At 42.9% G+C, this 13693-nt stretch overlaps 2 protein-coding genes across 2 annotated transcripts; one reads left to right on the forward strand and one right to left on the reverse strand.

The window, feature by feature from the left end:
• The first annotated feature begins 9286 nt into the window (after positions 1 to 9286).
• K441DRAFT_187561 (uncharacterized protein) lies at positions 9287 to 11707 on the forward strand. The gene is made up of 4 exons (XM_067640412.1): positions 9287 to 9950; positions 10005 to 11441; positions 11528 to 11619; positions 11673 to 11707. Exons 1-3 carry the CDS (start codon positions 9532 to 9534, stop codon positions 11565 to 11567), a joined length of 1896 nt encoding a protein of 631 aa, XP_067501699.1. The 5' UTR covers positions 9287 to 9531; the 3' UTR covers positions 11568 to 11619; positions 11673 to 11707.
• Positions 11708 to 11849: 142 nt separating this feature from the next.
• Positions 11850 to 13315, reverse strand: K441DRAFT_571049 (uncharacterized protein; the record flags this gene model as incomplete). Its single annotated transcript, XM_067643956.1, has 3 exons — positions 11850 to 12044; positions 12686 to 12783; positions 13177 to 13315. 3 exons carry the CDS (start codon positions 13313 to 13315, stop codon positions 11850 to 11852), a joined length of 432 nt encoding a protein of 143 aa, XP_067501700.1.
• Between the last annotated feature and the right edge of the window lie 378 nt (positions 13316 to 13693).

Here is a 13693-nt window from a genome sequence, read left to right on the forward strand (position 1 = left end):
AATATGACGATAGAGCTGACGACTATAATTTGTAATTGCTACTGTCGACAACGCCACTTAGTTAGTATTTGGTAATGGGAATCGACAATAGGGCTTCGAGCAGAGCTTCGAGCAGAGCTTCGAGCGGAGCTTCGAGCGGAGCTTTGTGCAGAGCTTTTGCAGAGCTTCGTGAGAGCTCCGTGCAGAGCTCCGTACAGAAAGCTCCACAGCTCTACACAGAGGGCTGGCCGCGTGGGCGTAAGCGTTTAGCGTTGGTGTTTACTGCGCGGCTTGGCGGTGCAGAGGTAAAATTAGGGCCTCTACGGCGACGACTTCCTCTTAACATCGCGCGGGTATAAGGAGCTGAGGATCTCATAGCTTTATAGAGTAGGCTTTTCTCTATAATTTGGTGTACTTTTAATGTTAATAGGTATTGTGGGAGGGTAGATCAATTTCGTTAAAGTTAATAAAGTCTTCTCATATAAATAGTGTTTAGGTTTTCTACAAATCTCGCCAAAGTCCCTTAGACTAAGAAAAACGATTGCCGTCCTAAATCAGCTTAGCGGACGGTGCGGATATTCCTATATCCACACAATCGATTTCTTAGTCTAAGCTTCTGAGGTAACATTATCTCAGTAAGCGACTCAGACGGCACCTGGCCCGTGCGTTTTTTTTTATGGTTTTGATTGACCCGAGGTACGAGTGGTCTATATTTTCGGGTCCTAGAATTTAAACTTTGCCAAGCCTGCTTCTGATTGGTTTAAAAAAACTTGCGGACGGTAAGTCGTGGCAGAATTCACGTGACGAACTTTAAAATATTGGAACATTAAAATATTATACACGTACCTTTTTGTTAACGTCTTTGTTAATATCTCTATTAATACCACTATATATGCCGTAAATATGGCAGACCTTACTATAATTAAGTGCAGCAAGTGCTGTATCTATAAGCCCCGCCTTAACTTTGTTAAAGATGGCCCTTTAAAGAAGCTTTTAAAGCTGTGCCAGTTATATTAATTAAAGGCGCGTATTCCCTATATACTACTTCTACTTCTGCTTACTTTTCTAGGCCTCTAAATATAATTTAAATAAGTGGAGAGCTCTTATAAAGTTAGGTTCTACTACTAAGAATCGTCCTGTAAGGCGCTAGCAAACTGCTCTACCTAAAAACGATACCAAGAACGCCTTCCTGCCTCGCGGCTAGAATAGCCAAGATACCCCTAAAATAGCTTAACGGCGGAAGACAATTAGGGCAATATAACGGGAGCACCGCATTCTTAATTGGCGGGGTAAAGCTCACTCGCCTACTCCTCCGCTATATACTATAGATAAAGCTCTATATAGCAGAAGAGGCACTCTAGATAGCCTAAATACGTCCTTGCCGGAACTAGCTCCTATGCTTACTCTACCACCAATACCTACTCTAACTACGGCCACACCACTACCCGTTTTAGCTGTCGATTAGGAGCGAATTAAGAAGTTTAGGAGTATACTATAGGCTGAATATATAGAGACGTGCAGCCGTTATAAGGAGTAGTAGTTCTAAATGGGCCTAGCTACGGAGGGTAACAATATAGGTATATATAAAGCCTATATTAAGGACGCCGATAGCCTTAAATATCTAACCCTTCCTTCCCTATTTAGTAAAAGCAACGGGCTTAATCTAGGGCCTATTCCTAGCTTCCTACCTATACTTACCGCGGTAGAGGAGCTTCTAATTACGCGTGTATACGTTTATCTACAAGTCGTGCGTATACGCGGCTAGTAATATCGCTATACTAGCTACGTTTACTGCTTTAGCTAGAACATACTAAATACCTAAAGGCAGCTACCACGGCTACCTACTAAACTTAATATACTGGTCGTAAGGCCTATAGCAGTAGAGGGTAGCGAATACTTAAGTCAGCGGTTTACCAAGCGGTATACCATAAGGCGCTCTGTTATAGTATAGTAGCTTTACTTTCTAAAGGTTAATTATCCTAATTATCGCGATGTTAAAATATATAGCACTTAGCTTACTAGCTACCCAAAAATAGCTCTATATTAGATTAGCTACAGTTAAAACTCTTTATAACGATGCGGGTTATACAGCCGACCGTATTATAATATTAATAGTATTGTTATATATAGAGTTATGTATTTGGTTAGTAAGTAGGAAAAAGGAGGCTAATACGTGGCTAGGCATCCTAAAAGGGCGTAGGGTATCTACTTCACGGGCTAAGTAGGACCCCTCCCATACAAAATCTCTACTGGTTATAACGATTTTGGTAGAGAAAACTTAACGATATTGTAAATAGTTAGTATATCGTAATATCACACTAAAAAAAATTGTTTAAGGGGTGTAGATCGTAATATAGAGTATATCGTTGTAATCAAATATTGTACTAAAGAGTTTTAACTATACCTTATATTAATAAGTTGGAGTCTAATTCTAGTGACCCAACGGCTTACCCTACTACTCCTATATAACGTCCTGCTATTAATCCTCTACCTACTAAGCTTAGCAGTAATATACTAGATGGCGAATTTAATAATAATATACTAGATACTTTAGTTCCTAATCTAGTGCCTAACCTTAATAAATTAGAGCTTTTAGGTTATAAGGTTTAACACTAATAAAACCTATAAGCGGGCCTAGAGGTTCCTACTATGTAATAGATACCTCTCTCTAAATAATTAGCTAGTTTTATTATGCGTAGCGCCTTTCCTACTCTATTTCCTTATAGTAAAGCCGATTTTAATATACCACGAAGCCGTACAGTTACCCTAGCTGCGTACGCTAAGCATATACTTAAGTATTAGGACGGTCGGTTTAGCTGCTACCCCTTATTTCGCTACTACGTGTTTAATCAAATTATAAAAGAGTAAGCCCTTAACGCTACCTACTTCCTCTACAGCCGATTAAATAAAAATAGTCTATCTTTAAATAAGCTTAGTAATCTTATAAATGGTAATAGGGGTAGCTAGTTACTAAATAAGATTATATAGCATACACGGAACCTTAAGGGCACTAGACCTTACTAGAGGCAGAAAAGAAATAAGCTTACGGCTTATACTAAGAATATTAAAAACAGGTCTCTATTCTTTACACTTAGTACTATTAATCTACATTAGTATAATCTACACTCTTATATGCCTCTATTTAATAAATATAAGGCTACTAATAAGGCTTAGCGCTACCAAATTGCTTCTTAGAATCTTAACAATAATCCGCATATTACTGCTTACTAGCTACATCGCCGCTTTAATCTATTTAGAAAGCACGTGCTTATAGGCCTATTTAATAGTACTAACTTTTAGTCCCAATATAAGTAGTAGGTATAAGGTAGCGGCCATATATATAGCTTTTTATAGAGTTTAATAGCCCTAAAGCCAGATCCGTTAGCTATTAAATTAAGGGCGGCTTTTGCTAAGTACTAGGCTACTTTTATATCTATAATTAATCCTAATTAATCTAGGCCTCCCAATCTCCGATATCCTTTTACTCTTAGCTATAAAGAACAGCTTAATACTAGTAAGCTTCTTACTGCCTACCTTAATCGATTTTAACGGCACCATAATTGCACTAAATCTTACTGCTTAAGATTAAAGAAAGGCTCCACTAGAGTAAAGGAGTGCCGCTTCTACTTTCCACGCTCTCTTTGCAATAAGGCCGCTATATTAAAGGATCAAAATCCATATTACTAGACGTTCTATCCGCAGCGTAATAATAAGCTTCTTAATAGTTACAATGCAGCTATAATATTAGCGTGGATGGCGAATATTAATACGTCACCCGCTATAAGCGTATTAGTAATAGTTAACTATATAGGCAAGTATTGCAGCAAGGAAGAGAAGAAGTCGACTTCCTACTAGGAGTTACTCCAATTAGTACAGCCGCACGCTAATAGCCTTTATACCTTTAGTTCGGTTATAGCTAGGTTTATAAATAAGCTTATTACTAAACGCAATTAGTTAGCGCAGGAGGTATGCTATCTACTTCTTAATATTCCCCTTTATAAAGGCTCTAGGAATATAATAACTTTAAACTACCGCTAGAAGGACGATCGAAGTGCTATATATAAGCTTAATAATGGGCAACTAAGAGGGTGCGGACTATCCAACTATAAAAAATATAAACGCCGCCCAGATAGGGTAGAGGACGTTACTTTCCTTAATTTTCTACTCCATTTTAATTACTCTACTTATAAGCGTTGGCTAAGAGCAAGGCCTTAAGTTATATCGTACTTTCCGTGATATAACGGTAATTGTTCCTATCTGTAGTATCCTAAGTTCTACTGTGTAAAGCTTATTCTTTATTACCCGTAGAGGGAGTATAAGGAAGTAGTTACTTATATTAATAGATTTAGGGCCCCTAATTATATGGCTTCCTATTAGGCTTATATTAACTCTTATTAGCACCTACCCAACTACTTCTATAATTGGAAACTAGAGGAAGATTATAAAACTGCTAATAATATTAATAAGTTTAAGGGCGATTTTGCAGACGACTTAGAGCTATACTAGTCCTTTAAGGCCCTATATGCCCGCGTTTAAAATACTAATAGAGTTAAAATTAATAATCCTAACAGGCTTGGTAATAGGGAGCTTAATTATAACTATAACTAGAGTATATATTAGGGTACGTACCCGCAGCTTAATAAGAGGACTTATTAGTAGGAAGTATGGCTATAGTCTCTACTATAAAGCCGCCTATCCTAAATAGTAACTCCATCCTCCTTATAACCAGGTTAGCGTTATATCTATAATATTATAGTTAATTACTACAGGCAGATCCAAGCGGGCCTTAGCCCCCCCCTACTGCGGATTAATGTTAATAGAGAGGCAGGAACCGGCAAATTACATCTTATTGCTATTCTCTCTACTACGCTCTATACTATGGCAAGGGCTAATAGTAAGCCGTTGCTATTAGCTTAAGCCGCCCCTACTAGGGTAGCTACCTTTAATATTAATAGCAGGACTATATACAATCTACTAAGGCTACTAGTAAATCGCCCCTTTAAGAAATTGCCTACTGCCAGTTTTATGCCTCTATAATAAGCTTTTAAGGATATTTACTATCTTATCCTTAACGAGAAATCTATAATTAGGCAAGTACATCTAGCCTAAATTAATCGCCGCCTCCGTTAGATCTACCCTACGCGTAACAACGACTATTTCGGAGGCTTAAACATCTTGCTAGTAGGCGATTTCTATTAGCTTCCCCCCGTAGGTCAGGCGGCCTTATATAGTAATCTACCCACTAGGCCGTTAGAGCTCGCCAGCTATAAAAAGAGAGCCTATAAGGCGATTAACCAAACAGCTATCTTAAATTAAGTTATGCAGCAGGGCGGTAATGACGCTAAAAGCTCTATATTTAGGACCGCCCTTGCGAAGCTACGTAGTAATTCTATAAGTGATTCGACCTAAAAGCTTCTTTTAACTAGGTATAAGCAGGGCCTATTTACCAATGAGGTTATAGGCTTTAATAACGCAATTCGGCTATATGGCATACGCGCTGCTATAGGTAAGTATAACGCTATTTAGCTTCGCGACCTTTTACAGCTAGTAGTGGCTATTAAGTTAGTTAACACTAGTATAGGTATACGGAAAGTTACTCCTAATTAGTGCAATACTATAGAGAATCTAGCCCTATATATTGGCGCGAAAGTAATACTAATATAGAATATCTAGGTTAAACTAGGCTTAGTAAACGGTACTACTAGTATAGTTAAAGATATTATATAGAAGGGACACGCGGATATTAAAAAGGATCAGCCTTAGTTACTACTAATTATAGTAGATAGGTATAACGGACCTGCCCTATTTACTCGGCAGGATAGTAAGAAAGTCATCCCTATATTTTCCGTGCTTCGTAAATAGGAGGGTATAAGAGGCTCTTACTTATAGCGTTAATTTCCAATTACTCTAGCTTTTACTCTTACCGTATATAAAAGCTAGGGCCTAATACTTAACCAGGTAGTTCTAGATATTAAGAAAAAGAATAAGATAGCCGGGCTAACCTATATAGCAATCTTATAAGTTAAGAAGCTTTTAGGGCTTATATTTAAACGTAGGTTTAATATAAAACGATTTTAGTTATCTATAAGTAAGACCAAAAAGGCATAACAAGAAGATTTTATATGGAGGCAGTAGCAACTACTTATAAACGACTTTTCCTAATTAGGAAATCATATACTAGCTCGGAGGTAAGCAGAGAATATAGCATTCGTCTTAGTTTCCTAACTTTTAAACAGCTTAACCGCAAAATCCAATTTTCTAAATTTTAACCCCCCTATCCGTCCTACCTTCTTACCACTTCTAGAGCTGTTAAATATACATATAATAGTGTATAAAGAGAATTAGCAGTATTGCCGGATTAATATTGCTGCTGTCTATAGCGTTAATCAATTTTTAGAATTTTTCAATTTTTTTTTTAAAGGGCGGAAATGTCGCTTATATAAGGAGTTACGTAACCTCTAAGAATATATGCTACTTAGGACCGCATATTAGCAGCTATAACTTCTCTATACTATAGTTAAGATTTTATATATACCGCACCTAGAGCTACTTAAAATAACTATTACCTATAGATCTGCCAATTTATAAATTAAAAATTAGACGTAGTTAGAGCTGTTAGTAGGGGTTATTAATCGCGCTCCCTATAATAAAATCCAACTAATAAATAAACTAATAAATTAAATTAAAAGTTTGGAACGTCTAAATAAGGTTCTGTTAAGATGCTAGCTAGACCCTAACCTAGACCCTTCCTAACCTATTAAATTCTAAAAATAACAACCTCTACTAAATTAAAAATCAACCTTATCCTTAACAAGCCATCCGATTAGATTTAATAGTTCTTTATTATCTAAAACATAGCCAAAACTAATAAGGTATAGCAGTATATTAACCCATTTAAGAAGAAAGATAATCTTCTAAAGCTAGAACTACTAAGTCGGCCCACACCAAGGGATATACTACCTATAGCTATATTAATAGCAAAGCTAGACCCAAACCAGCTTACTACCTATAACTAGCTCTACGCCGAATATAAGGACAATCTACGCGTACACTAGAAGCAAAAACAGGCTATAAACGATATTAACAACTATATCGTTTATACCACATTAGTAGCCTACCTTTTACTTATTAATAGCCTTAGTAGTCAGTTACATTAAATATTTAAGGCGTCTCTACTACTACAGTAGCCACTACAGTGACAGAGACACCCTATATTTTAGTAAGTAATTAAGCCCATCTTATACAAGAATCCCGTGCTATTAGTACTTACCAAATTATATACTCGCAGGGCCTCCTCCCGTCTATAAATACTCTCTTCTCTATACCTTCCTCTCTTTTTTTCTTCTTCCTTATAAGAGCTAGAGGTGCTCTAATACTCCTTAGTCTTTACTAAGAGATCTATTAGTTAATATAGCAATATAAATAGTATTAGACGAGGAGACGGGCGAGAGAGAAAATAGAAAGGACGGAGGAGCCTCCAGTAGGTGTTAGTCGAGCAACTTTAATAGCTATATTATAGCTGCCTAATCTCCTATACTCGCAGGCCTCCTCCCGTCTATAAATACTCCCTCCTCTATACCTTCCTCTCTTCTTTTCTTCTTCCTTATAAGAGCTAAAGGTGCTCTAATACTCCTCCCCAGTCCCTACTAAGGGATTTATTGGTTAATGTGGCGATATAGATAGTATCTAACAAGGAGACGGGTAAGAGAGAAGACAGGAAGGACGGAGGGGCGTCCAGTAGGTGTCAGCCGAGCAACGTTAATGTCTATATTATAGCTGCCTAATCTCCTATTTGCAGGCCTCCTCCCGTCTATAAATACTCCCTCCTCTATACCTTCCTATCTTCTTTTCTTCTTCCTTATAAGAGCTAGAGGTGCTCTAATACTCCTCCCCAGCACTAAGGGATCTATTAGTCAACGTGGCAATATAGACAGCATCTGACGAGGAGACGGGTAAGAGAGAAGACAGGAAGGACAGAGGGGCGCCTAGTAGGTGTCAGTCGAGCAATATTAATGTCTATATTATGGCTGCCTAATCTCCCATTTATAGGCCTCCTCCCGTCTATAAATACTCCCTCTTCTATACCTTTCTCTCTTCTTCTTTCTTCTTCCTTATAAGAGCTAGGGGTGCTCCAATACCCCTCCCCAGTCCCCACTAAGGGATCTATTGGTTGACGTGGTGATATAGATAGCATCTAACGAGGAGACGGGTGAGAGAGGAGACAGGAAGGACGGAGGGGCGCCCGGTAGGTGTCAGTCGAGCAATATTAACGTCTATATTATGGCTGCCTAATCTCCCGTTCACAGGCCTCCTCCTATCTATAAATACTCCCTCCTCTATACCTTCCTCTCTTCTTCTTTCTTCTTCCTTATAAGAGCTAGGGGTGCTCTAATACCCCTCCCCAGTCCCCACTAAGGGATCTATTAGTCAACGTGGTGATATAGATAGCATCTAATAAGGAGACGGGTGAGAGAGGAGACAGGAAGGACGGAGGAACCTCCGGTAGGTGTCAGTCGAGTAACATCAACGGCGGTTTTCGTCACCCAAAAATTGCGTCACGTAATGATATTTGGGAACGCAAATATATACCCACTATATCAGATCCTACGTAGAGGGCTCTGTATTAAAGCTCTGCAGTCTAAATATATACTAGATTCGTGACCAATATAATCCTTAAGCCCAGCTTAAGTAGGGCGCCTCGGCCACTGTAGTAGATCCTTACCTAGCAGTAACCAAGGCGCCTTAATCTTACTACTACTTCTAAATTAAGCAAAAGCTCTATATAGGGGGGTCCCAGGGGGTCTCCCCCTGGAAAACCTTATCTCTATATATATTAATTAAAGTCTATATAATAAAGCTCTAAAATTAATTGGCTTATTACTTATAAACTCGGGTCAAAATTTACGTTGGGGGATCAACGTTCCGCATGTTTAGTAACGCAGGCTTGTCCTGCCGTCTGAGGGCCTGGTGCGGGCTTCGGTGAGGCAGTATTTGGGACATGTATGCTTGCTAGCCATGTGTTTAGTCCTAGGACCTCTGTACGTAGTAGGAAGGCGGCCGTAGATTCTGCCTTCGTCTGTCCTTCGTATAGGGGGAGAGTCGGTATCGTCCATGGGGTGCTCCACGTAGTTGCTCTCTGCGCTTTCGCCGCCTCCTTCCAGCGTCGTTTCCACTCAATATCCTTTCTAAGATAATAGCTGTTATAGGGGAATATATCAATTTCATTAAAAAAGGTGACTGCTTTTATATATAAACAACGTCACATCGCTTAAGAAACGTTGGAAAAGTCCCTCAGACCATAGAATCAACTTTTTGACAAAAAAGGTTACGTATGTCCGCTAATTGATCCGAGCTTGCTGAGGTAATGACCTGGAAAGAGAACGTAATTCCCTGCCCCACTCCAAACGCGTTATCCTGCCTGCTGTTCAGCTTGCCTTCTCAGCCTTGTCGAGCTGAAGATGGACAGCAATACTGTCTACAACATCAGAATCGCACCGCAGCTGCTGATGCTCCTTTTCCACCAAACCCCGCCGCGTCGCTACACTTTACATCATGGACGGCCTTTCGGGAGCAGCAAGTGTTATCGCTGTGATTGACATATCCGCGAAAGTCTCCTCGCTTTGCTTCCAGTACTTGACTGAAGTCAAGAATGCGAAAGAAGACATCGAACGACTCCATAGAAAGGTTACCGACATCAAAGGTGTGCTTGGAAAGATTAAGCAGCTGTTAGATGGGCCAAACAAAGCACTGCTTTTGACCACGCACGACTTGTCCGAGTCGCTCAAGGAATGCCTTGTACAGATGCAGGACTTAAAGACGGATCTGGAGCCGAGAAAGACCCGCAAGGCCATGAGCTGGCTCGGCGTGCGAGCTCTGAAGTGGCCCTTCACAAGCAAACAAGTGGAGAAGATGGTCGCCCATTTACAAGGATGCGAGCAGACATTCAGCCTCGCGCTTCAGATCGATCAAATGTAAGTTCTGTATGTCTGATAGTTTTGGTAAAAGTTAATGAAATATCTATATAGGGGCCTCATCCTCGACGTCGACCAGAAGATGAATCTAGTTGACAAGAAAACCGACACTCTCCAGCGGGAGACTGACCTAGCTAAATTGCCGATTGCTAAAGGAGCGTCCTTCAACTCTCATATGGAGGAGCACAACGCAAGATGTCTTCCAAATACTCGGACTGAGCTACAACATCACATAATGGAATGGGCGAAGGACAGAAACGGTAAGCCAATATTTTGGCTAAACGGTATGGCTGGCACCGGAAAGTCTACAATTGCACGGACTATTGCCCAGCTACTTGCCGGCCAACGTCAATTGGGGGCCAGCTTCTTCTTTAAGAAAGGCGAGGGAGAGCGCGGCAATGCCACAAGGTTCTTCACCACTATCGCTATAGACCTAGTGGGCCATGTCCCGGGACTGAGATCAGGCATAAGGGAAGCAATCAATGCCGACCCAGCCATTTCCGAGAAGGTTCTGAAAGACCAGTTTGAGAAGCTAATCCTTCAACCGCTCTCAGAAACGGCACACGCCAACGCTTTGGAATTAATTATCGTGATAGACGCGCTAGACGAGTGCGAGCGGGATGAAGACATACGAGCAATTCTCCAACTTCTTTCACAGGCCAAAGGACTTAAGCCGGTATCGTTACGGGTTTTCATAACGAGTAGACCGGAGCTCCCTATTCGTCTCGGGTTTAAGCAAATGCCGGACGGAACGTACCAAGACTTAATCCTTCACGAGGTACCAAAGCAGACGATCGAACACGATATAGCCGTCTTCTTAGAGTATGAACTTGTAAAAATAAGAGAGCAGCGCTCGCTATCCGTAGACTGGCCCGGCAGGGACCAAATTCAGGCTCTAGTTAATATGGCTATCCCGCTCTTCATCTTCGCCGCCACAGCCTGTCGATACATCGGAGATAAAAGAGATAATCCTAAAAAACGTTTAGGCATTATACTTCAGTATCAGACGGGAACCCAGGTCTCAAAGCTTGATAGGACGTACCTCCCAATACTAGATCAACTGTTTAATGATGATGATGCAGATAAAGAAAGGCGGACAAGCGAGTTTCGAGAAATAGTTGGAAGTATCGTTATCCTAGAGAGTCCTCTTTCTATTGCCTCACTTGCATACCTCCTTGGTATTTCTAAAGAGGATATTAACTGCCGGCTAGACTCGCTACACTCAGTGCTCAGCATTCCCATCAACGAAGACATGCCTGTAAGGCTTCTACATCTATCTTTTCGCGACTTTCTCGTCGATCCTCAAAAGCGTGGAAAGAGCCCGTTCTGGGTAGATGAGAGGGAGATGCACAAGGACCTGGCTAATAAGTGCATTCAATTAATGTGTGGCCCGAAGGGTCTAAGGAAAAACATGTGCAACTTGATGCCTGGAACTCCAAGGAGCGAAATTAATCAACATACAGTCGCTAATAATTTACCACCCGAACTCCGGTACGCTTGCTGCTATTGGGTACATCATTTAGAACAGGGCGCAAGCCATGTTCATGATGGGGATCCAGCTCACTTCTTTCTCGAAGAGTATTTCCTTTATTGGCTAGAAGCTATGAGTCTTATTAGAGAAGTCTACAAAGGAGTTCATATGATTAGTAGTCTACAAGCGCTCACATACGTAAGGCTGTTCTAGATATCTCATATTAGTGCTTCTACTAACTTATTACGCAGTCAGACAAGAGTGCTCTCTCAAGCTTTCTACACGATGCAAAGCGATTTACGTTGCGGTTTCGACCAGTAATAGAGAATGCACCTTTCCAGCTTTATTCGTCAGCCCTAATTTTTGCGCCAGAAATGAGCATAATACGGAGGACATTCGTAGACCATATTCTAGGGTGGGCTAGCAGGCTATCGAAGATAGAAGATGATTGGGATGCTTGCCGCAGCACTCTCGAAGGCCATTCGTCCTGCGTCAACGCTGTAGCCTTCTCGCCAGACGGCCAGCTGGTAGCGTCTGCATCCTACGACAACACTGTGCGGCTGTGGGATGCAGCGACGGGATCCTGCCGCAGCACGCTCGAGGGCCATTCCGTCCAGTGTCAACTCTGTAGCCTTCTCGCCAGACGGCCAGCTGGTAGCGTCTGCATCCGACGACAACACTGTGCGGCTGTGGGGATGCAGCGACGGGGATCCTGCCGCAGCACGCTCGAGGGCCATTCGTCCTATGTCATCACTGTAGCCTTCTCGCCAGACGGCCAGCTGGTAGCGTCTGCATCCGGACGGACAACACTGTGCGGCCTGTGGGATGCAGCGACGGGATCCTGCCGCAGCACGCCCCGAGGGGCCATTCGTCCAGTGTCAACGCTGTAGCCTTCTCGCCAGACGGCCAGCTGGTAGCGTCTGCCATCCTACGACAACACTGTGCGGCCGTGTGGATGCAGCGACGGGATCCTGCCCGCAGGCACGCTCGAGGGCCATTTATCGTCCAGTGTCAACGCTGTAGCTTCTCGCCAGACGGCCAGCTGGTAGCGTCTGCATCCTACGACAACACTGTGCGGCTGTGGGATGCAGCGACGGGATCCTGCCGCAGCACGCTCGAGGCCATTCGTCCAGTGTCATCACGTAGCCTTCTCGCCAGACGGCAGCTGGTAGCGTCCTGCATCCTACGACAACACTGTGCGGCTGTGGGATGCAGCGACGGGATCCTGCCCAGCGCGTCGAGGGCCATTCGCTCCATTGTCAACGCGGTAGCCTTCTCGCCAGACGGCCAGCTGGTAGCGTCTGCATCCTACGACAACACTGTGCGGCTGTGGGATGCAGCGCCGGATCCTGCCGCAACACGCTCGAGGGCCATTCGTCCAGTGTCATAACCGTACCCTTCTCGCAGACGGCCAGCTGGTAGCGTCTGCATCCGACGACAACACTGTGCGGCTGATGGGATGCAGCGACGGGATCCTGCGCCCCAGCACGCTCGAGGGCCATTCGGCCTATGTCAACGCTGTAGCCTTCTCGCCAGACGGCCAGGCTGGTAAGCGTCTGCATCCTGTGACGACAACACTGTCCGGCTGCAGGACGCACCGACTGGGATCCTGCCGCAGCGACGCTCGAAAGGCCATTCGTCCAGTGTCAACGCACTGTAGCCTAATCGCCAGACGGCCAGCTCGTAGCGTCTGCATCCGAAGACAACACTGTGCGCCTGGGCGGATCGCAGCGACGAGATCCTGCCGCAGTTCACGCTCGAGGGCCATTCGTCCTATATCAGAGCTGTAGCCTTCTCGCCAGACGGCCAGCTGGTAGCGTCTGCATCCTACGACAACACTGTGCGGCTGTGGGATGCAGCGACGGGATCCTGCCGCAGCACGCTCGAGGGCCATTCGTCCATTGTCAACGCTGTAGCCTTCTCCCCAGACGGCAGGTATCTGAAAACAGATAGAGGAGATATCCCTTTTCCTTCGCATCTCTTAAATACTTTCCCTTCTCAGACAAAAGGGCCACCCGCCATCTTTGTAAAAGATCAGTGGGTTTGTTCTAATAAAAAAGCTATCCTTTGGCTTCCTCCTGAATATCGACCAGGCTGTACCGCCGTTTATAGAGATACGATTTGTATAGGGCATCCATCAGGTAGAATTACCTTTCTTCAACTTCATCTAGATAAGATAAGATGTAGTTGACGCCTATCGAGAAGCTAGCAATAATATTCTTTATCTTTATCTTTATCTTTTCTATAATCTCTATTTCATAGAGGGGTCCGG

The sequence above is a fragment of the Cenococcum geophilum genome (assembly GCF_001692895.1).
Source record: "Cenococcum geophilum 1.58 unplaced genomic scaffold K441scaffold_33, whole genome shotgun sequence".
NCBI lineage: Eukaryota > Fungi > Ascomycota > Dothideomycetes > Gloniales > Gloniaceae > Cenococcum > Cenococcum geophilum.

Excerpts from the sequence above, each read along its gene's own strand:
- K441DRAFT_187561 (XM_067640412.1), top strand. The coding sequence starts at position 9,532 with ATGGACGGCCTTTCGGGAGCAGCAAGTGTTATCGCTGTGATTGACATA. Across the intron at positions 9,951-10,004 it reads GCGCTTCAGATCGATCAAAT|GGGCCTCATCCTCGACGTCG; the intron begins GTAAGTTCTGTA and ends ATATCTATATAG. Across the intron at positions 11,442-11,527 it reads AATTTACCACCCGAACTCCG|AGTATTTCCTTTATTGGCTA; the intron begins GTACGCTTGCTG and ends TCTTTCTCGAAG.